This window comes from Manis javanica, chromosome 6 (assembly GCF_040802235.1).
Source record: "Manis javanica isolate MJ-LG chromosome 6, MJ_LKY, whole genome shotgun sequence".
In the NCBI taxonomy this organism is placed as follows: Eukaryota; Metazoa; Chordata; class Mammalia; order Pholidota; family Manidae; genus Manis; species Manis javanica.
In genome coordinates, this window is record NC_133161.1 from 27,788,141 (window position 1) to 27,813,164 (window position 25,024).

The 25,024-nt window shown below is 34.2% G+C and overlaps 1 protein-coding gene across 6 annotated transcripts in view; it reads right to left on the bottom strand.

The window, feature by feature from the left end:
* The window catches only part of PTPRZ1 (protein tyrosine phosphatase receptor type Z1), a 159,653-nt gene that overhangs the window by 45,688 nt on the left and 88,941 nt on the right, over positions 1 to 25,024 (bottom strand). For all 6 annotated transcript variants that reach the window (XM_017666193.3, XM_017666192.3, XM_073238527.1 and 3 more), the window contains 7 exons: positions 24,654 to 24,749; positions 24,113 to 24,179; positions 19,398 to 19,555; positions 19,089 to 19,239; positions 10,031 to 10,215; positions 8,253 to 8,379; positions 1,963 to 2,009 (listed from right to left, as the gene is read on the bottom strand). In XM_017666193.3, coding sequence (XP_017521682.3) covers positions 1,963 to 2,009; positions 8,253 to 8,379; positions 10,031 to 10,215; positions 19,089 to 19,239; positions 19,398 to 19,555; positions 24,113 to 24,179; positions 24,654 to 24,749 — 831 coding nt within the window. The remainder of the gene's footprint in view (positions 1 to 1,962; positions 2,010 to 8,252; positions 8,380 to 10,030; positions 10,216 to 19,088; positions 19,240 to 19,397; positions 19,556 to 24,112; positions 24,180 to 24,653; positions 24,750 to 25,024) is intronic.

The following is a 25,024-nucleotide window of genomic DNA, read 5'->3' on the forward strand; positions in this document are numbered from 1 at the left end:
ACACCATACACATATGAACACACATATCCCCTTTCTTTCTTTCTTTTCTAGTAGACTTTAAACTTTATGAGGGTCAGATACTTCTCAGAATGTGATAAAGGTGATGGACCATCCATTAATCCTACCCAAACAAATTCTGTAGATCTCTATGAAGTCATCTTGCCTCATTGCCAACATTTCAAGAAGAATATATCATCCATGCTCTATGATTATTTTAAAAATTATCTGAAACCACAAATATATTAATGGATTCTTCTTCCTATAATTTCTCATGGAGTTATTGTGAATCCCTTTTCCACTGTGGTTAGGATCTGTGTTTTATCTGTTATCCTTCACAACTTCAATTTAAAAATATTTTTTGTTAAGCCTTGATCATGCTGGAGACACTTTGCCTTTCAAAATAATGCATTTTTGCTTGAAAATGATCTGAGAAACATTCTCCAAACTAGTCACTTACATATGGAGGCCTAAAAACTTTTATAGATACATTCCAGGTATTTGCCAACAACTCTCATTCTTTCCTGCATGAGTCAGTGGACATGTATAGTGAGTGGTATGGAATGAGTGCTTGTGTCCCCTGCTCCCCAGATTCCTATGCTGAAATCCTACACCACAGTGTGATAGTATTAGAAGGTGGAGCTTTGGGGAGATAATTAGGATTAGATGAGGCCATGAGGGTGAAGCCCTGATGAATGGAATTAGTGCCCTTATAATAAGAGTCATGAGAGAGGGTTTGTCTCTTCTGCTCTTCTCTTCTCCACATTAAGATACAATTAGTTGGCCATCTGCGATCCAGAAGGCCCTCACCAGAACCCAACCCTGCTGGCACCCTGATCTGAGACTGCCAGCCTCCAGAACTGTGAGAAATACATTTCTGTTGTTTATAAGTCACCTAGTTTATGTTATTTTGTAATGGCAGCCCAGAAGCTAAGACATAAACCAATAATTTGAATTTACAGTATAAAAATAGTTTATTCTTGCCTTTGACTTTATTCTGGTGATCATTTCTAAGTCCACATATAACCATGTGCATGTGCACATCTGTACATGTGCACACACACACACAAACACAAATATCCTTAGATGAATTCTCTGAACTCTTGTTAAAAGGCAGACTGGTCATTTTGGTAAAACAACACATTGTAAGAAGTAATTGCCATTAAGATATATACATTGCTGAAGTAACTGCACATGTGAAGATACAACCTAATTGCTATTTATTGCTAGATCATAGCATTAGTTATTACACTTTGTGAGCTCATACACACACAGTACTGATGCACACATTTGAACTACATTAGCAATAGCACCTGGATTTAACATATTATCTCAGTTAAACTGAATACTACATTTGGGCTTAGGATGAAATAAATATAAGATATATCAGTCATTATCTATTTTTAAAATTAAGACAATGTTAAAATTTATAAATACTCTTAAATATTTGTTTACTTGAAGGATATTATACTAGCAACACACACTTAAAATATGCATAGTCCAAATACAAATATTCAAATTAAATGGGCAAAATAATATGTACGAGTTATATATTTTGGCTTATATTTATTATCAATCTACCAATCATTGGTTAAGTTAGTTATAAATAAACTGTAGCAATATTAAGGCTTAAATAAATATTTAGTTGTCTAGAAAAGTTTGAACACTAGAAAGATTCCAATTTATAACTATAGCCCATAACTATAATTATTTTTAAAGTTCATTTTTTTAATTATCACCAACCTTTTCTATCTCTGCTATTTTTATTATACTAATCAAAGTGTCTTCCAGCTTCTTCATAAAAGAATCATATGAATCACTTACATGATTATATGCTCATCCACTAACCCTACAATGAATAATCCAACATGACATTTTATTAGTGTAACATCTGAAACTTAACTAATCATTCAAAATAGACTTTTTAATTCTAAAACATTTGAATATAGAAAAGAACTATGATACCTTAATTATTTCTTCAGTTGCAATTAGATCAGGGAAGAGGTCAAGTTCTACAAAATTAAAAACAAAATTATTAAAAATTTATTCAACTATTTCAGCTTTGTGAGTTTACCTTTGGATGGAAAGGGAGAAAAGAAAAATAAGACTGTTAGCTCTGAAAATATAAAATCTTTCAATACAAAAATTTCAAATTACAGTTTTCAACACTATTGAACACTACATAAAACAACACTCCATAAACCTATGTGAAACTGTAGTCAAGCCTTCTATCTTAATCCTGCACTCCAACTCCCTGCCTCATTCTTACCTTAACTGGTGATTGAATTGGTGACTGAAATGAAAAAGGGAGAGGGGGACAGAGAGGCTGATATTACTGAGTGTGAAGAAACCCAAATAATTTTCACTGGTACAGACTCTCTGCCCTCCTTAGCAAGGCTGACAAAAGCGTAGATGGGGAAATGCCAGGGACTGTGGGAACTGACAGCATTTATTTTCTTATTCAACTACTTATTCCTTCTTCTTATCCACCTATTTACTCTTCTGAGTGTCAAATGCTTCTTTACGTTTTTCAGATTTGTCATCATACCTATTTGTACAGGGGGTGCTGTCCCGGTAAAATGGAGAGTGTTTTCCAGCAGGTTCAGCCTGGGTTGGCAGCAGGAGGGACTGACGGGAGTGATTCCCCTGCTTTCTCCCAGGGAAACTCGCTAATGCTGTCCATGCAAAGAATGTAATCACCAAGAAGGCAAAGAAAATAATGCAAAAAAAAAAAAAAAAGCAACGACCAGCATAATTCATTTCTGCTGTTCCTAAGTGACCAGAATCGGTATGTTTTTAGTACACAGATATTGCAATCCTAAAACATGAGCCATCAGTAAGTGTTAGGAAAGAGTAGGAGCTGATTCTCTCTCCAACAAGGAATCTAGCCCCACTGCTAAATCACTGAGGGGCCAGAGGAACATTTTTCCTCACTCATCTGGGCTGCCTAGGTCATCAGGAAGGTGGAAACTGGGATCTGTGCAGGCTTGAGCATTATTATTCTGATGCTCCTCCTATTCTTATTTTATAGAATCTCACTCATATCTCCAAGGTTTATGTTCTTCCTTATCCCAATGCTGCTTACTTCCTACCTATTACGATTTTATAGATCCTTGAAGGAAATGCACATCCTATAGAATTTTCAAAAGCATAACTGAATATTATTTATCAAACCCAGTCCTGTTTTATAATAGACTTTCTTGAGTTTATTTTTATCAGAAAATTTCTAGGTATTAAGAAATGTAGTACCATAAAATAGACTCACGTGCACAAATTCTATTTAGAAGAGTATTCAAGTAAAATTTAGAAGTAAACCCAGTTCCCAAGAGGATTTAGATAAAAATTAATATTCTTGACTATTTAGCTATTTCAAAATTACTCACCCTGAACAATTTTGTGTGCTACAAAACCTGTAAATATTCACTGGAAATAACCACAATCACAATCACAAATTTTAACTCTCAATTATTTAGTTTTTCTTGTTAAAACTGACCATGAAGGAGTTTGGAAACTTTTATTCAGATCATTAGTCTTCTCCTTTTTCTATTGTCTTTATGAAACCTTTTCCCACCTTGTTTCTCATGCTGTTTGTTCTTCATTTCCAAATTAAAGTGATTTCAATAGTCTGAAATAATTGTTTGTCTATAACCTCCAAGGAAACCAGTACATGTGAATTTAAAAATGAGACACAAGTAAACCATGAAACACAAATAAGAACCTTCAATATGATTTTCTAAAAACTACAATTAGAAGAGCCCAGGCATGTAAACATCTTCAAATTTAGCAGGTGATACAAGACACAATTTTACTGAAAATGTTTTTAAATGGAGTCACTCCTTTTCACGTACTTTTAAAATACTTTAATGTTAGCAAGGTCAAGTCATAATCAAATACTTGTTATACACATACTATACTGCAGATTTTCTGTTAAGAGGTTGTGGGAAAAAATCTGGATACTTCATTCTCTCCAATCTTTAAGGGAGCATTTTAAAATTAAAAAAGAAAGGTATAGTATCACCTAACTTCTTAGTTTTAAAGGGCAGAGGTAATTTTCTTATTAATTATCAGGGTTAGAGTGGGGTGTACATAATCACATGGAGGACTGATTTCCTTTTCTTGCAATATTCTCTGAGTGTATGCATTTGATTTATTCTTATCCTTTTACCAGAGTATTAATTATTGATTGTGGTTCCTAATAAGCTAACATACATAATTTTACCCAATCACATCCCCTAAAGAGTACCATTGAATTGTATGATAACCAGCTTTGATGTTTACTGCATTAAGAAGAGGTGGTCCTTTTAGGCCATTGGGGCAGAGTGTATGGGCCCAATCAGCCCTTTGACCTCTTTGTTTCACGGCACTCTCATGGGTGATTATCTCAGGGTGGTAAGTATAAACCCAGTTTAAGGATCTTCATTCTGGTTCCTTATTAGACTCAAATCATTTGAATTGACAAAACGTCTGGGGTTGCCCAAGGAAGCGTCGATACCCTCCCCCCAAATAATCCAGAAGTCTTCTGCTGAGCTTCTTCAGAAAGATTCTGAAATAAAATACTTTTGGAAGATTGTTTCTATCGTCCTGGAGATCCTGAAGACATACTTCTGGGTCTGCAAGTTCACAGCAGCAAAGGTGTAGCCCTGGTGATTGACACAGAGTCTCATATTGGGGACCCTATAGCCTGCTATTTCCTCACAAATAGTAACTGATGCTGTAGGAGCCACTGGTCTGATACAGGTATTAGTGATACACAAAATCATTCAAAAGTTAGGCTGGTCTTCAGAATCTTCTCACCTTATCAGAACAGACTGTAAGGATACAAGATGTCTTACAGTAAAGACTGTCAATATTTATCATTTTAAGAGAACCCTTAAAATTTGCGTTCATGTGATAACTGAACAAAAGCTATTGGTTCATTCTGGTTTTGTTTCTGGGGACATGTAGTGTTAGATTTTCTAAAAAAGCATATTTAATATTCCATAACACAAAAAAGCAACACTGATATAGGTTGGCAGGCAAGGCTTATTTAATTGTTTGAAGGTAAGCTAAGTTTCACAGGGCAAAAGGTAAAAGCAATGTGGGCTGCAATCTCTTCAAACTGAGATTTTTAAATGTCATTTTATAATAACACTCATAGCATAGGATGGTACAGGCAGGGCAGGACAGATGTACAGAGATTTAATGACGACGATTGTTATACAACTGAAAAGCACACAGTAACAGGCAAATGTGTTGATCTAATCCACCATGCATTTAAATCTAACACATAATTATCAAGGCCCTAAAAATATATACTTAATGTCCTCTATAAATGTATCATAATTAGCCCCTCATTATAGAAGATAAATACACAGTATATATTCATAAAAGTCTACAAAGTATTTGAAAGGAATATACATTTCTGTTTAACCTGAAAAAGGTTTCCTTGACAGATTTAAATAATTTCTGGATATGAGTTTATGCATTTATCTTAAAATAGCAATTCATAATAATATTTAATGGACACTACAGTGATAATGCTGTAGAAAACAATGTAATCAATATGCATAAGCAATAAATTAATCATATTAGCCAAAGTTAAATGCACAATTTGGAAGACTGACTTTTCCTTTACAGATATTGATTAGAATATTTGAAATCCATGACTGAAAGAATGAAGGCAATTATAAATGACCTCCTTCATTTCTTTTCAACAAAAGCAATATTTAGAAAACACCTTATCTAAAACACTAATAGAATATTCAGTAGGGTATTTTACAATGTTACTAAGGTAATGAAACAATATGATTAACAGGATAAAGGCGTGCTAATAAAACCATAAAGCAAGTAACAAACGCAAAAACCGCTCACACCTCTATTAGCTACTGAAGTCACAAAATGCACACAGCTTGTAGGTAAACCTCAAGGAGGTATTGCTGTCAAGACTTCCACTGTGACATAGTTACCATAGAAACAATATTTAAGAGAATGTAATTTCAATAATGAACAGAAAATATATGGATTGAGTTGCCATTGCAGCCTTTTAAGATCAGAAAGAATGAGTTTTAAGAGAACTAATATCTTCTCTATATTATATATACCCCATAAATAGACCCTTATATATATTTGTATTATATATATTATACAGGCTCCTATATACAGACCTTAAACTTTGGGTAAATTGGTTTTCGATGAAGGACTTTTTGATAAGAATACTTGAGAGATAATCTATATTAAGTTTTTAACCGTTGGCTTTTAAGAGGAATATCATAGTGAAACATCAAATACCATCTTTTATTAAAACTTTATTACTATATAAAATGCTTTAAGGGACTGAGACATCCAGGAGATTAAAAGGTGTGTCCAAACAAGCATTTCATTCGTTCAACAGTGTCCCAATCCTTTGAATAAATAAAGTTATAATATGAAAGTGCTACAAATGATACAAGAATGTTATACTTCTGCCAACATAGACTCAGTCTGAAAGGATCACTCTGAAATCACTTCTGTAGAGAATAGATATTTGATCTGTTTTTCCATATTCAATAAGCTTCTCAAAAAAAAAAGAAAAAACTTCAGAAAGTTAAAAATTTTTGGCATAGTGGATAAAGTAAGAAAAAGCATAACATAAATAGCTTAAAGTAATAATTTTTTGTAAACCCCTGGTGAATTATTTTATGTACAGAAATTAGAGTGGTATAATTAAACTGACATAATAAAATTCAATGAATGTATTCAATATAATTCATATCCTAACATACACAATAGGATTAGAGGAGATTTTTATATGTCATATTTCATCAATTCACATATGATATTGGCCAACATGGTCAATGCTGCACTGCTAAAGATGTCATTTTCTTGGTGGATCAATATGAGGCACTTTGCTGAGGGATGACGTTCAATGGAGGAGCATAACATGATATAGTTGAAATCGTCAGTTAAATTGATACTTTTCAGTAAGACTTAACAGTTCACATTCCATTTAAAAATAACCTGATTTTGAAAAACAATGCTAAATAAAAGCAATAGGAAAGACAATTATACCCAGGCCATGAGGCAGATCATAAGAAATATTATTAAGTAATGATGCTGCCATCATGATAGTAGTACTATCCAGTAGCCATCAGTGCCTTAACTTCAGAAATATCTTGCTAAGTTTTGTAGCCTGCGGTTTGGAAGGATACAATCTACATCTAATGCTGATATATATTCTTCAACTTAAAAATTCAACCAGTGAGAACAACTATGGTGAGGTAATCAGTGAACGAGCTCATATGGATTAAAGTCTCTGCTATACCATGGAGACCACAAAGGCAAATCAATACACAGCAATTTCCTTCCAGATGCAAAGCTGGAATATGCTATAATTGATATAATGTGTAACCATTCATTTCCATTGCACATTTGTAAAAATATCAGTGGGTAGCCTCATGATTGGGAAGACCAAAGAACATTTACATTTATGTATGCATGCATGCTTGTATATATTTATGAATATGCATATGTATGATATGTTGTGTAATATACACATATACATACATGTACATATGTAGGTATACAATTCCATTCTATTACTTTAAAACTGCTTATACTAACAAAAGACTTTAGTTATGTAATTTGTAAATTGTCAAATTATGATGGTTAGCACATCATTTAATTATTGCATAAGCTTTAAGATCAAAATATTTTCCCATAAGAGTTAGAGAAAATGGCATGCAAATAAAACACAATTAGGCAAACTTTTTTGTTTTGATTTTATGAAGAAGTCCTGGAAAATCAGCCTAGAGAAAAGCACTCTCCCTCCCCTCCAAATGGTAAAAAGTGAATAAAAAATAAACCGTTGAGATGCTTTGTATAGATATTTCAAAGTACCTCACATGGTCCTAGGGTCACGAATGTACTTACTACAAAATGCTTTGGGGGCTGAAAAAGGAAATAAACACAAATGAAACCAACTCTTGATTATCCAAAGTAAAAGTCTTAATATTTACATAGCTATTTTCATTTGGTAACCATTACAGACATTAAAACAGTTTTGCTCTTCTCATTTTACAAATAGAAATAGTGTAAGTGTACTTATTGTCCTGCCCCAAACCTGCTGAAGGAAAAATGGGCTCCATGCTTCTCAAAATTACCTGATGATCCAGACTAAAAAGAAAATCATTTTTTGCCTTTTGGTCAGAAGAATATAAAGTCAGAGAGAAAGTACAAGGCATCCAGGAATACTCGCCTCATTTATTTACAATATAAAGGCTTATCAGGGGAGCACTTACCAGGGTCATCGGAAGGCATGTCAACAACCAGCTGGTCACTGTATTTTCCATACAAGCCATTGGTGCATATGGCTACTATTTGGAGGACATAACTCATATTGGGTAGTAAATTATTGAGAATAGCACCCTAAAGGAAAGATGTCAGTAATTATACAAATGTTTTATGCTCATAGGAGTACTTACATACTAGACATCTGTCCTTAGAAAACCTTTTTCTCATTTGTTAATGGAAAATATGTATATTTCTCTAACCTAAGAAAAAGCTACGTGATGTTAAGGAACTTGTGGTATTTGTGAATTAGGAAGATACTGGAAAATAGGCATTTTTTTGGCTTTTTCCATTTTTAATTAGAACTCATCAAATTAACAAATGAGTACCCCAAACTGCAAATTAATATTTTAGGCATATAAATATTTAGCATTTGCAGAGAGCAAAATGTGAAAATGAAGAACCAATTTATCCCTTTATCTTAATATGTAAGCCAGAAAACAGAATTATTACCTTCTTCACATCATAATGAAATGGAAAATAGTATATTCCCATAAGTTCTACCACTTACCCAGTTCATAGTGTCTCTGTTCTAGACAACTGAGTTAACAAGTCATTACCAATATGATCTATTTAGTCTATATGGTATTCAAAACCATGATAACAAGGACAGTTTTTGTTTAAATGCAGGTTTCTAGGATTTGTGGGACTCTAGATGTTTGAATGCAGAGTTCAGTGACTTGGACCTGCAGTGGGGCCTTTCCAGAGCCACACCCAGATGTGGTTTTGTCAACTACACCCCAATGGCCAGCACTTCCCTGCCAAGACAATGTTTCACGTTTACGTGCTCAGGTCATAGAAGGCATCTGTACCATATTTTCCTTAACTCATGTGCATGGGTGGGGAGAAAAAGGGGTGGATCTTTTCTTAAGGATTACCTGACTTGTATCCCAGAAGTTCTGACTCAGACGACTTCACATCTGTTATTTGGAAATTTGATGTAGAGTCCTCTAGTCTGTCTATCTTAGGCTGGTACAGTAGGATGGGGGGAACAATTTTCAAGGTATCAGAGCACTGGGATTCCTGGCCCAATTCTTTCCACAACCGTGATGTAACAGTCAAGATATTTAACTGATTTTTGAGTCCCTTTATAAAGAGAGGCTACACTAGATGATCTACAATTCCTGTGTCTTCTATAAGTGTCTACTCTATCATGTGGTTGGCAAAGTTGTGATCTCCCTGTAATTCGAAACATAAATAAGAACCTAAAGGAATTCACTGAAAGTTTTGACATAACAGCTTCTGCTTCCCTTTCTCTCCACTGGAAAGCTTCATACAAGTCTAAAGTAACCAAGAGTAACAATTGACCCTTGAACAACATGGGTTTGAATTGTGTGGGTCCACACATGCTTGGGATGTTTTTCAATAACTGTATTGAAAAATTTTTTGGAGACTTGCAACACTTCGAAAAGATAGTTTCCTTTTTCTAGATTACTTTAGTGTAAGAACACAGTATACAATACATATAACGTACAACACCATATATAATGCATATAACAGTTAATAGGTATTAACTGTTTATGTTATTGGTAAGGCTTCTGGTCAAAAAGAGGCTATTAGTAGTTTTGGGGAGCGAAAAGTTGTACATACATTTTCAACATCACAAGGCATTGGGGCACCTAACCGCCACGTTGTTCAAGGGTTAACAGTACAATCCTTTGTAAGTCTTTCCTTAAAAAAATTAAACTATAATGTTATCAGTACACAAAAGAATTGATGTTATAGTTACCAAGTCTTGGTAGCCATCTGTCAAAAATTCATGCTTTGTTTGGTCTTCTCCCTCTAACTGCTGGTACAGAACTGCAAACTTCTCAATCATGGTATCATAAACAACGCGAGGCCTCTCCCAGGTAACAAGAAGGCTGGTATAGTTCTCTGGGTCAGCTTGAACATTTTCTGGTTCTGAACTACAAACTTCAGAGAAGGAAAACAAGTACAGCTGATACAACTGTCAGCCTCTACCTCTAGGATTTTATCAAGTAATACACTCTATTAACATTTTTGCTGTATTTTATTTCAATAGAAAGTGAGAAGTTATAATTTTCCCACTGTGGAACTTTTGTTTATGCCATTTCTTGTATATGAAATACTTCTTCCTTCCCTCCTGTCTCTATCTGTTCAAATCCTACTTCCCCATTCAGGAAAGGTCTTGCTCAAATGCTGCCTCCTCTGTTAATGCACACTCTGATCTCTGATGAAGTGATATGTCTTTTTTTAATTGTCTGTTTTGTTTTACCACTATCATTGCATTAATTGCATGTGCTTTTATATTGTTTTTTCTTTTTTCCTGAATGGATATTAACTCTTCTCATAGATTATAAATTTAAGAACTGTAGCTTTTTTATTTCTCTTTTTGGGGTGAACTTCTTTATGCCCTTCACCTATTTCATCTACCCCTGACTCCCTCTCCTACAGCAACAACCAGTCTGTTCTCCATGTTTATGAGTCTCTTTCTGTTTTTTGTATGTGAAATCATATATATTTTTTGTCTTTCTCTGCTTGACTTTGCTTAGTATAATGCCCTCTAGGTCCAACCAGGTTGCACAAATGGCAAGCTTTCATTTTTATGGCTGAGTAATATTCCATTGTGTATATGTACCATCTCTTTTTTATCTGCTCATCCACTGATGGACTTCTTTATCCCCTTCCACATCTTGGCTATTGTAAATAATGCTGAGATAAACAAAGGAGTACATACGTCCTTTTGAATTAGTGATTTTGTTTTCTCTGGGTAAATTCCCAGAAGTGGAATTAGTGGGTTGTATAGTACTTCTATTTTTAGTTTTTCGAGAATACTCTACACTGCATTCTACAATGGCTGCACCAATTACATTCTCCCCAACCATGTATGAAGGTTCCCTTTTCTCCAAATTCTTATCAACACTTGTTATGTCTTTCCTTTTTTTGATATTAGCCATTCTCACTGGTGCGAGGTGGTAGATTATTTCTGTATTGCCTAGAACAGTGTCTTGAATGTATTTAGCATACAAATTCATTTTTAGAAATAAATAAAGGATATCATCAAGTTTGTGGTATCTTTATTTCTCCTGTTTAGTACCTGACAAATATGTTTAGGTTGGGACAAGAATTTCAATTATAAAAGACATTATTATTGGACATTTGTTGTTTAAAAAGTCCTTGAAATAATTAAAAATTCCCTATCAGAGAAAACCATAGGAAAACAACTAAAACTATCCTTTTAGTATTTTTCAGAACTGCTAACAAAAATCCCACATTGTCATCATAGATTAAGCAATTAATTTTAGGGAATTAGAAGATTTATTTGTCTCATCTGAAAACACATTGTGTAAATTGCTCAGGGACTTCTTAAAATGAATTCAAGCCCATGCTGGGAATTATGCCAAAAATTTAGCTCTACTAGAAAGAATAGTCTGATACTTTCTGACATACATTCATAATGTGATAGTTTGGACTAATTGTGAGGGTAAAAATCATAAAAAATTATAAAACTTTCTGATATTGTGCTAATGAAGCAAAGTAATAAATACAATCTCTTATAGGCCTGGTAGTTATAACAGAGAGGGAGAGGAAGGTCTCTAAAGTTAAAGATGAATTAGTATGCCCACAGAATCCAAGCTTTGTTTTCAGAAGATACGAAAGTTACAAGGCCACTAAATGAGACCATGTAGTTGACTTCAGTCAACCAAATTGTCACTGCTACAAAAGGACTCTGAAAATACCTAGCTAGCATCAGGATGTGACCAAATAACCTGAGCCTGTAGTTCTTCTCTTGAACACAGGAGGGCACCCAAAACTAACAATTGACCTTAAAAATTGAAAAATTTTATATACAATACTTAATAATAGGAATTTTAGCATATTAAGCTATGCTTCCAATGGCATATGATTCAGTAAACTATGAATATATACGCTTTAAATAAATGCATGCATAACTTTATATGAATTAGAGACAGGACTTTTCACTGTAAAAACTATGACGTTATTTTTGGTTTACCAAAGATTTGAGGTGGGGTGTTCCTTTAGGACCAATAGGACAATTACTCCATTATCAAAACGCATGAATTCAGAATAAGAATATGTACTTTCATTTAGCTGTGGACTTATTCTACTGAGTGACACTTCTATTAGTGTCCACCAGGTGGCAAAAGACTGTCAGATTATCTCAAAAGTGAACTACTCTTTCCTGTAATGTATCATTGGAGGAACAGGATTGCCTCAGTGTTGCTTCTAATGAATCCAAGTTCATTTTTAGGAGGTTAAAAGTGCTTCTGGACAACAATATTTGTGGATATTGTCCTACAAAAATCAATCCCATTTTTTAGAGAGTGAGAATAATTTAGAGTGAACTATTTTCTTGCCCCAAAATGAAACTTTCTTAAAATGCATTAGTTCTATGCATGCAAAACTAAACATAAAAATCTCTTGAGAAAAATATAAAATTATTAACAGCAAAATACCCAAAGGACTATTGCCTAAATAGCACGAACTACTGTGGTCAGGTATTTATGTTAATAGTAGAAATTAACAGGTGCTTCCAAAAATTTTAAGAAATCAGAATTAATATAAAATAGGAATCTCAAATAAATTTATATTCCCTTGCCATTAGGTTTTCATTCTTTTACTTTCTTCTTTAATAATCTGTAAGAGCTTACTGATAACTTGTTTAATACTTTTATTTTAATTGCAAATTTATTTTAAAACACTCCTTTTATTTATCAGTCATTAATAGCTTAGTAGTAATTTATAAAGCTGAAGCTAAATCTTACCTTTTAGATGCTGAAATATAGGATTTTATTGAAAAATGATACATACTTTAGATGTATTCAAGAGAAAAACTTGTGCTTTTACATAGTCTATGATCTTGCGAAGAGCTGCCATTCTATAAGGTAGGACCAGATCTTTTAAATAACAATCTAGTTAATTCCATATGCACTACTTTGTTTTGAAACATAAAGCTGAGTAAAGGCCATGGAATGTTATTAATTTGCACTAAATTTTCTAGGTTTTCCTTTTATTTCTTATTGAAATCGGTTTAATTATCTTACTAGAAGGATATATACTCTATAAAGCTTATTACCTGGATTAAAAATCAAGAAGGGTTTTTCCAGATTAACATATACTCAGACATCAAATGCAAGCTACTAACTGATATAATAAAATTGTATCAAAAATACAATTTCCTTATATAATGGGGAAGTCAGAACTATGTTGAGGTCCTATTTCCTTCTCCAGGACTGAATCGAATGCCCTGATTCTTTTCCACAAGCTACATGTGATCTGGGCCATAGTTACTGATTCTTTAAGGAAAGCTGGCCAAGTAGAATCCGGTTCTTGCAAGCCCATGGCTCTAAACCAGGCTCTGACAAATCTGGGTCGATGTCAAGTCACACAGAATAGAAGTCAGTGCTTCAGTGCAAATGCAATGGCCCCTCACATATAAAGAATGAGGATGCCGTCTCCTGTTTAAGGGATCAATGAGAGTTCTTATTTTTTTTTTTTTAACATTCAATTCTCATGGGTTTAGTTCCAGGCACTCTGGACATACAAATAAAGATGGAGCTGTCCCTGCCATTAGGAAGCTCGTTCTATGATAGCTTCTAGCTCTTAAATTTAGTAAGCTATTAAATGTAATGGGTGCTTTGAATTTCTAAGTCCTAGACTACATTTACAGAGGAATGCAAAATGAACTTGTAAAATAAAAATCTGCCATTTAGACCAAATTAGTTTGTGCTTTCCAAAATTGCATGTTTTTTTTCCCCACTAGAAGTTGTAAAAGCTTCACAAACTTTTAGCTGACACAAAGTCATTTATCTTCTCATCACTCACACGAACTGACATGAAGAGCAAAAACTTCATACATTGAAATGTGCAGAACTTGCAGAGCAAGTACCAAAAGATGAATAAGCAAAGCATTGGGTGTCACCAGGAGAAAAAGAAAAACAGTGGAAAAAGAAAGGGAAAATAAACGGAGTATGAACAAGAAGAACAAGACAACCCTTTGGCTGTGACAGTCTCTCAGCTAATCATTTAAGTTGATGCAAATGGCCCAGGGGAGGTACGAGCTTCTTCCGCCTTTGCTGTTCTAAGTGCTCACCTTGGAGGAAGGGTGATATGCCCTGAGGGGAGAAGGTCCAGTCTTAGCTTCATGGAACTGAGTAAAAAGGTGGATGGAGGTGAAAGACAGAGTGGTGTTTCTTGGGGCATGGCAGACAAAGCGTCACAATGACCTAAGATGTCACTAAGTTTTATCCAGGTATTTACCACTGACTTGAAGTTTAAGACAGTTTAACACAGTCCAGGACAAGAGTACTTCATGAATACACACTGATAAATCCATCACATCCTTGTTTGAGGTTTATGAACCTCATTAAAATATATTCAGACAGATACTTTCACAACTACCATGAGAAGCTTGAATATTTAAAGACTCAGAAGATAACCAATATTAAGATTGGGATTTCCCCTTAGGAAGTAGTAGATCTTCATGAAGCTAATATGAACATTGCCACAAGTGTTAAAAATGATGACTAGGAATGATCGGTCACTGATTTGTACTTCTAAATGATTACAACATTCACCTCAGATAAATAGCCAAAAGAAATATTTCAAATTCTACTTAATTCGGTTTTCTCTAGGAACACACAGTGACTTTGTCAAGAGTTCAATTTGCAATATATAATCTTCTAAGAAGTCAATAATCTTCATGTCATTTCTCTGCATATAGTGAAAGCATAGTGTCCATGTACATGTGACCTTAATGAATGCTATTTACAACTACTGACCTTCAGGTGAGTCTACTGATGTATAATTCATCATGACATTTCTCATAGCTCAAGTACATTAGACTACAAAGCCACTCCTTTCATGTTACCCTGCCTTGAAAGGCATTTTATATTTTATTGTTATTTTGTAAAAGATTGCATTACATATATTACAAGGCTAGCAAATGAGATCAGAGGTGCATTAATCATTATATTCAGTTAAAAAAAGCCTTAAACATCGAAAACTTATATAGCACTTCATACTAGCTTGCCCTCCATATAGCAATGCATACACATACACACAAACATACACATATTATAATAATAGTAGCTATGAATCTCGGCACATTATGTTCAAGGGACTGTACTGATTTGCAAATGTTAGCTCATTTAAACCTCAACAATCCTAGAAGGTAGCCACTTTTAAGTCTCATTCTATAGGTGAAGGAACTGAGGCTTAGAGAAACTAAGTAACTTGATAATTTCTATAAAACTAATATAAAATCTAACCAAAAGTCTAATGGACTTAAAGCCCAAACTTTTTCCCACTGTCCTTTAGGAGGCCCCTACTTCTTAGTAACAGTCTTGCTTGTGGAATACGAGGGCAGCAGGAAAGACTGGTGCTTGGAAGGGATGGGACAAAGTTGAATTTCATCTATTTTACACTTATGCTGTGCTTATATAGTTAACACATATTTCTCATCTATAAGACATCTTTAACTCCTTCAAGATCAGATGGTTCTATTAAATTCTATAAGAGCCAGTGTTCGTTCATTCCATGATTCAAAAAAGAAATGCCTTTCTAATAAATGGCAGTTATACATAAAAATGCAAAAACAGATGATTGAAGTTATGGTAAAGTATGTATCCATTCACAAACATGTATTGAGTTCCTGCTATGGATACAAAAATGAATAAGGTTTGTTCTTTACCCTCAAGGACTTTACGGAGATATACGACCTCACATGGTTTTCTAATTATTTGCACTGCATTTTGCAAAATAAATTTTTCTATAATGCATTTACTGAGAGAAGAATAATTCTGATAATACATAATAATAATTCTGATAATTTTCATACCACCTCTTACTTTCTTCTTGGTCAAAATGAGGATGTTAAATATTTATAATAGCATAATATATACATACAACCTAAATGTCCAAAACTGAGGAACCTTTAATAAGGTGTTATGACTATACAACAGAAAACTACATAAAATTAAGGATGTTATAGTAAGGATGTATTTATATAATTGAGTAAAACAAAATTAATAAACAGATATATATATATATATAGTGCACTCCAATTTTTGTGGGATATAATAACATATTTTTGATTTAAAAGAAAGGTTTGGAGGGATATTCACCAAAATCTCCATAATGGTTTTCTCTGGATGGTGACATTATAGGGGAATCTTATTTTCATCTGTGTCATTATCTATATTTTTTACTTTTTAAATAATCTTAGTATAGTAAAAACTTAATTTTAGATTAAATTTAATAAGGATTAAATCCCGAACATAAATGCAATCTTCAATTTTTATTCTCAAATTCAGTCCCAGAAGTAGAAGGGACAGTGTGTATGCATTAAGAAAAAACTCATCACAGGAAGATGCACATGGCAAGTGATAATAAGCATTTGTTGGATGCAAATACTCATGGTGGAAGAACTAAGAATTCAATTATTCCAGTTTGTGAAGAAAGCCAATACTGTTTCTGAAAAAAATTTTCATGTTGCTAAGGGCATCTATTTTCATTATAAAATTATGTAAGCAGAAAGTATGTTTCTTTATAGACATAAAACTTCATGGAGTGAACTGTGGAAGGCTTTAGAATCAGGAAGACCTAGGTTGAAATATTGACTCCAGCCCTTCCTAGTTCTGTGAACTTGGGCAAGCCACTGAATATAAGCCACTTAATACCAGCTTCCCAAAGTGCAAAACGAGGAACATAAGGCTAGCTTCCTAAGGGTGACAGGAAGTTTAGATCAGATAATGTATGGTTCAACGCCTGGCTGAACACACTGGTTCACCCAATGCACGATAGCTGTTAAGGTTTTTGCTGTTACTACATTTAGCCTTCATCACTTAACTGTGAATGCTATATGTAATGCCTGACATTAATCAGAACTACATATAGTTTATACAGGAAGTGGTACGAGAGGCACCCATCAAGCATAACTTGCCACGTTTTTATTATATGGAAATGAATTATTCTGGTCATTCAGTGCTTATGAGGTGAATGAGAGCTTAATTTTAGATCAGCAATAGAGGTAGAGAGATGAAAGACTTGGTTAATTCCTTCACGGGGTTTGGAGTCCAGTGGGAGGGACATGTAAGCAGACAATTATACTCTGACAACTGTTATGAAGTTTGGATGCACAGAATATAGAAGCAGCTGGGCACTTGGCACAACTCCAGATGAGCACCATTTATCTGGTACTCTGTGGGTGTGTGCCTTCACGAGTGCACGATCCTGTGCCTGGGCTGGAGCCAGACTTGACGGGGATGGGGGGAGAGTCAGAGATGGCCCCCAAGGGGGTGGAGGGGTCTACCTGAGTCTGGAAGAATGAGGAGGAGACAAGCACAGGAAGCCGGGAGGGCGGAACATGCCGTGCCAGGCAACAGCGTTTATGAATGCAGCGAGGGAGAATGTGGCCTTCCGCCTCAGGGAACCTCAGAGAGGCCGGTATGAGAGAAGGAAGCCAGGTAGGAGGAGTAAGCACTGAGACTATAAGTAAGTACCCCACAGGGCCCATCATGTGATGACGAATGATTTGGAATTTATCCTAAAAGCAATGGGGAGCCACTGAAGGGTTTTAATAAAATATAACTGATAAAAGTACATGACAAAAAAGAATCGTATTTATTTAATTCATGATGTGATCTATTGTGTTTTTAAAAAGGAGATAGGGTAAATCTAGTTTATTTTTTCTGATCAGCTATGTATTTACTTACCAGATAGGACGTTACTTATTCATTGGAAATGGTAAAAATATAATTAAATTTAATTACTTTGGGGCAATTTAATTAGACATTTAATGTCACATTAAATGCAGCTATTTATCACTGTTGTCTTGTGCTCTCTTTTTTTATTGTTGTTAAAGGATAAATAATTCTCACAGATATTATAGTAAACATGCTGTTTTAATGTCTAATCTTCAAAAGCAGATGATTATTAGATCAATATAAGAAATGGCCAAAAACTCATCACAAGGCTGAGATCAAAGATGACCATGTACTTGGAAAGGTTTTGAGCCTCCAAAGCAAAGGCCACTTCAACTATCTCTTTCATCAACCAGTACACCCTCAGTGTAAACCGAAAAGGGTACGTCAGTGGGGGCATCTGGTTGCATCTTCTGGAAATTTGCAAATGCTTCTGACTGCTATGTCAGCTTCAAAAGACACAGAGAGCTCCAAAAACTTTTCCCTAGTGCCTGCTCCATGGCTTGAGCCTGGCAAGGACACATTCCTTTTCCCCTGGGTGAAGGACTAACTTTCTATTCATTAAAAGTTCAGTGCATTTGTTTTCACTCCCCACTAGGTGCTATGTTTCTCCTTGGGATGTGCCAACACAGAGATGAACACTTTAAAACCCAAATCACCTGTCGAGACTCAGCTCAAACATCATTGTCCCATAGAGGTTCCTAACCACCCCAAGCAGAAGTGATCTCTTGAAACTCTGAACACTTTGGCCCCTTATTCATTTCTCTCTCACATCTCTTAGCACAGGCAAACACCATAAAGTGAATTTGGAAGTCTGTATGTGGTTTTGCTCTCTATTAATGTGCATTTTAGAAAAATCACTCTCCTTATTAAATCTCAGTTTTTCTCATCTGCATAATGAGCTTAGTCATCTGGGGAAGAACAGATACTTTTAATTGCTATTTTGTAAGTGTGTTAACTGAAGTCAAATAAGTTACACAGCTTACCTAAAGCTACAAAGCCAATCATCAAAACATTTCGGAAAATCTAAGTTTTACCACAATTATTTCCTACAACACCGAATCTGTAAGAGTTGTAGAAAAATCATATTTCAGTACATACCTGCTTCATGAATCTCTTCCTTTCCAGTATATGAGGAAAACACCTGCCTAGAGAACTTGTACTGTTGTTCTCGAAAATTATTTTGTAAGTAGTCCATCAGCATGACATAACCAGACTGTTGCATTGTAAGAACTTCACAAAAAACAGCCAGCTGGAAACAAGATAATTTAACATATAATTTAACATATCAGCTTCAAAGGTATCAGTAAAAGCTTTAAAACAGCTATTCAGTAGAAAAGCTTAGAACATAAATCTTTTTTAAATTGCTTTAAATTACTTCACTTCATATGTTTGAATTTCCAAGATTACCTGGCTTTCAGAGATGCTAACTGTATCTTTAAAAATAATCCAGTCAACAGTGTCCATGCAGGGGGGAGAGGTCAACGAGCCGTTGTAAGTATAATACTTGTCGGTTGAGTTTGGTAGAAGGTTCAGCAATATAAATGGATCTAACACAGCCTGCTTCCCTACAAAGTAATAACATACATCTCAGCTGGAATCCCAATCCTGGAACTTAGCTGTTGAAAGCTTCTATGAAACAGAGACATATGCTTTGTTATGTATTTAACTGAAGTGGAATTTTAAGAACATTTTAGATATATTTAAAAAATGGTGATAAAGCTGGCATACTCAAAATTTTCTTATATATAGCACTACATAGCATTAGATGCTTCATCTTTATACCAGCAAGATGCTGGAGAGATTATTTTACATACAGAATATACTCAGAAATCATATAACCATACCAATAGATAGAATAAAATAATTTGATAAGATTCAATACCATTTCATGGAAAACAAAAACAAAACCTTATTCTGATAAAGATTATCTTCAAAAGCCTATAGCCTATAATAAACATCATACTGAAGGATAACTTATTGGAAGTTTTTCTCCTAGAGATAAAGAATGAGAGAGGGACATCCTGCTATCAGCATTTCTTTCTAACATTGAACTGGAGGACTGGGCCTGTGCAATAACATAAGAAAAAGAAAAAAAGTCATAAAGATTGGAGTAGGTAGAAATGATAACATCATAATTTGCAAATTACCCAACTGTCTATGTAAAATATTGAAAAGAATTACAAATGTTAGAATTAATAAGTGTACTTAGTAGAGTCATTGCACATAAGACCAATATGTAAAAATTAATATTTCTATGTATCAGTATCAAACAATATACAATGAAAATTAAAAAAATACAACTTACAATAACAACAAAATATCTAATACTTACAAATAAGTATAACAAATGACATGTTAAACATCTTTTTGGAAAAATTACAAAACTTTCTAGTGAGAGTAGATAAAACCTTAAAATGATGGGTAATACCATGTTCATGGGTTGAAAGATTTAGTATTGTGAAGGTGTTATTTTCTCCAGGTTAATTTATGGAGCCAATGAAATCGTAATCAAAATTCCAGAAGGCTTGTGCATGTGTGTGTTAGTGTTTACTGATACTACGACTTTAAAACTTAAATGGAAATACAAAGAAAAGTTAATACAATCTTGAACAATAACAAAGTTATTGGAGAACTTTCACTATCAGATAGGAAGACCTATTATGTAAAGCTATAGAAATCGTGATAATGAGATATTTAGGCAAAGGTAGACAAGAACAATAGAAGACAATAGAAAGCCCAGATCCACACATATATGGTCACTTAATTTTGGACAGGAAAAATTACTATGTAGTTGGAATGGACAGTCTTTTCAGTGAACAATGCTGTATCAACTGGACATCCTTAAAGAAAGTGAATCTTGATTTCCTAATTTCACACCATAAGGACAAACCAATTCTAAATAAACTGTAGATCTAAATGTGAACACAGTAATAAAGCTTTTTGAAGAAAACCTAGTTTCTTCATAACCTCAAGGTAGGTTGAGATTTTTGACATAGCACACAAAAAGTGTTATTCATAAAAGGAAAAATGATCAATTTTAGCACATGATAATCAAGATCTATTTATCAATAGTCACTATTAAGTGACTAAAAAGGCAAGATAGCTATTCTGTAGAAGAGGAGTGCAAAATATATTCTGGATATGATATATACAATAATAAATATTGATTTATTCTTGCTACACATAAGAGTATACATAGCTTCTATCCAGAATAGAGAGTTCCTATAAAAAAAACTGGTAGAACTTTCCTAAGTGGTCCATCTGGCCTTATGGTTTTGAAATAATCCAATTGTATCTACATCCTTGAATAGTCCTATTTTTGCTTTTTCCTTTGCATCTCTCCAACAGGACCTAACAATAGCACTGCCGTAGCTATTTAGCTTTTTATGTACCAGTCCTCACTTACAGAGGCAGTAATCTGATTACCAGTGAGATCTGTGTCTAACTCACTTTCCCATCCTAACTACCTAGCCTGATTCATGTCCTCTGCTCCATCTAGTAGATTTAGGTCATTAGAAAATAGTCTCAGAAGCCAAGTTAATCCACTCTAAGTGAGGTGGCACAGTACCAAGCAGTAGTTCCACCCTTTAGGTGAATCATCTGGGAATCTTTAAAAAAATACCAACATCCCAGACCTTAGACCATTTTAATTTAAATCTCTAGCAGTGGGGCCTGAGCATCTACATTTAAAAAAGCATCCACAGGTGACTCAAACATGAAGCCAGGGTTGAAAACCCAAAGGAGAGTGAAGCTTTTATAAGATTTTAGTCTTTTTGAACCCCACTTTCCTCATATAAAATAAAATGGTCTAGATAATCCTAACAGTCTATTCCAGTTTTAAACTTGGTGGAAATTGGACATATCAAGAAAGCCTTAAGGAAAAAAATCATTTCCATTTAAAAGTTAAATTATTGAATATTAATTTTTCTGCAATACAGAAACTTTTGAAGGAGAGACACTACTAGTAATTCAAGTTATAGATAACTGCTTCTAGCCTGAAGTTAAGACCGAATGTTAAAAATAAAATCCTGCTTGAATGAATTGGCAGTGTTTTTATATACACCCTAATTCTAGTTTTAATCCATTAGAAAATTCAAGTTGTTTGGCTTAGTGAATTAATTAGTAACCTCTAAAACTATTTATTTCTGTTTTCCAGTATCATGATGAGATTATCAGGTTCAAGTTCTCTAAAACTAAGGAAAATATTTTTCATATGTCAATATTGTGCATTTTCAGATTTACATTTTTAATATCCAAAACATTTTTTGATTAAGTAACCTCCTTCTTAATCATAATTAGACTACAATGGGTCCTTTTTCTGCTGAAGACAGAATTTATCTTACAGATGTTCTATGGAAATGTGGAGGTAGAGAATGCTAATTTAGGAAGACACCAGAACTGACTCACTTCTAAATTAGATGGGAAATGAAATGACAACAGGAAAACTAGAGGACAGAAAAGGAAAACAGAGGTGAGCTGTGAATAGGGACGGTGAGAGAGAATTGTCTGGAATTTGGAAAAGGGGAAAAAAGTTAAGAAGGAAAAGAATCAGAAGAATTCCTCCCTCATCTCATAAGGAATCCATCTTCCTGCCTCTGAACCCAAAAGGCACTCATCTAGTCTATCTTATGGGCATGTGAACAATTGCCGATCTTATTTTTTTCATGTTTTTTACACACATGTCCTAAGTTTCTGTCTTGGATATCACAAGACTTCAATTATAGTAGTGCTTGTCAGTTACACCATCATCTGTAAATTCTGCTTCCAAATTAAGAACCAGGATATAGGAATTATGCTGGTAGGGAATTGGATTCTCAGGAAGGTCATTATGTGGCAGTGGCTCTGATGAAGGGCCTCCCTCAATGGCTTCCAGACAACAATATTTAAAAAAGTAAACTTTAGCCAAAGGACATGAGCAAATGGGTTCTTTAGCTCATATGAGCACCTCCTAGAGATCCCCAGAAATAACTGAGAGGTCTCAAAGAGAAAGTGGCCAAAGCACCTCGGCTACAGAAGTCAGCTGTGTGTTGACATCACTCTTACTGTCTCCAAAGGCTGATGTGAGGCCTGGGAACATTCAGAATTCGTATTTCATTCAAGTTTAAGTGCAGGAGTTCAAACTAGCTGCCTTCTTGCAGACTAGGTAGATTCCACTTTCTGACTAAATGAGGGAAAAACTAAGAGTGACTTATGGGATTCAGTGTTGACGTCTGCAATCAGGTGAGTGGAAGGAGTGAAGAGCTTCATTGTGTGCTTGATTTCACCTTTAAAAAAAATGAAAGCTGCACGGCTGGAGTTCACATATTCCTGACTTCTGAAAAATTCAGTCAATTCACATTCTCACATGGAATTGACAACGATGAATCAATAATAGGCCAGGCTTCTGCTTTCAGAAAAAGGATCTATATGAATTTTATTTCTTATTTCAAATGTTGCACCTTCCCAGAGAGGAATAATCCTCATTTTATTGATAATTTTAGTACCGTGTGTGGGAGTGCTTAATAAAACTAAAATAACAATAATAATAGGTTTGTTGTTTCTTCCCATTGTTGCCAAAGTATCTGCTGTGACAAATTATAAGATCTGTGAGATATCAGACAGAAAAACAGCAAAGCATATTCCATTGTGTTCCATGTAAGCATTCACTTCTTCCAAAAATCTTATCTAGTCACACTGGTAAAGTAAAAGACTTATCAAGGAAACCACAAGGGAATACATTTTAACTTGAGTAACAACTCCCTTTTCACTTTAAGATGTGATTTTTATAAAATTAACTGGTTCAAATTATAAATTAGAGTCCTTAATGGATGTACACTGCAGAGACATAATAGATAAATACATTTTAAATGCATGATGTAGTTAGATCTTTTGAAGAATAAAATCAGAAAACTTCAACTTCCTACTGACACTCTCATTTTGTGACTTTTGTGGCAAATATTTCTGATAAATTGTTCTTCACTGAGAAACATAAAAACAGCCAAGTGTGAGAATTGAGAGACTGCTCCTTTTTAAAAGATGTCTTCCCTTCTTCCTTTTAGAACAACTGATTTTTGTAATACTGTAAAAATTCATATGCATCCAAACTAGAATTTAGAAGAAAGAGATTTCTCCAAATAGCTTACCAAAACGGCTAACGCTCTCGATTCCATCAATAATTGTTTTGTAATCCAAATTTTCTTCTATTCCAACCTGTTCAAGAAGAATGGCATTTTAAAAATGGGATAAAATATTTGATTAACTGTTCAATAAAATGTAAAGATTTATGAATCTCATTTTAAGTATTCAAAAGTAATATCTTCCAAATACATGTTGTTGTTTTTTCACAGCTAGGTAAAAATAAAACAAACAAGGACCAGATACCTTTTAAATTTTCCACTCAGAAAAGCACCCTTTAAAGTGTATGATTCACAGTCACTGCTACATCATCATAATGCTTTACATGCACAAATAAGCAAATCTGTGCACTCAGAGGACAGTCTGCCCCAGCTGGAAGCAATGAACTCAGTTAACAAATAACATAGTCCCCTTTTAAACATACAGCCAAGGGGTTGTTCTTTTTGAAAATGACCATTGGTTATCATCCCATATGTGAGCTCTTTTATTTGTTAAGTATGTGATTAAAAAAGGAATTAAGTTAGTGCTAAATCTGTGCATAACGATTACCTCAAATAAAATGGATAAAGCTCTTAACTTTCCTTTGCCTTTAACTGCTTCCTCAAAACTTGAAAATCGGTCCGCATCAAAGCAGTAGATTTGCATCTATAAATGTAACGATAGTTTTATTACATACAAAAACTCCACAAAAGCAGACTTAAAGTATTTCAATAATTCAATAAATTCCATTCAAAAATTCTACAAACTGTATAATTCTATGCTCTGTATATTTTCAAAATATTTTATCAATTACATGTATGTACACCTGCATTTATTACCAATTTTCATCCTTCCATGAGGAAGGAAATAAAAAGTTAGACACATCTAGCACTGAAATGATCATTTTGAGATTACCAACAGATATGGAAGTAATAATTTAC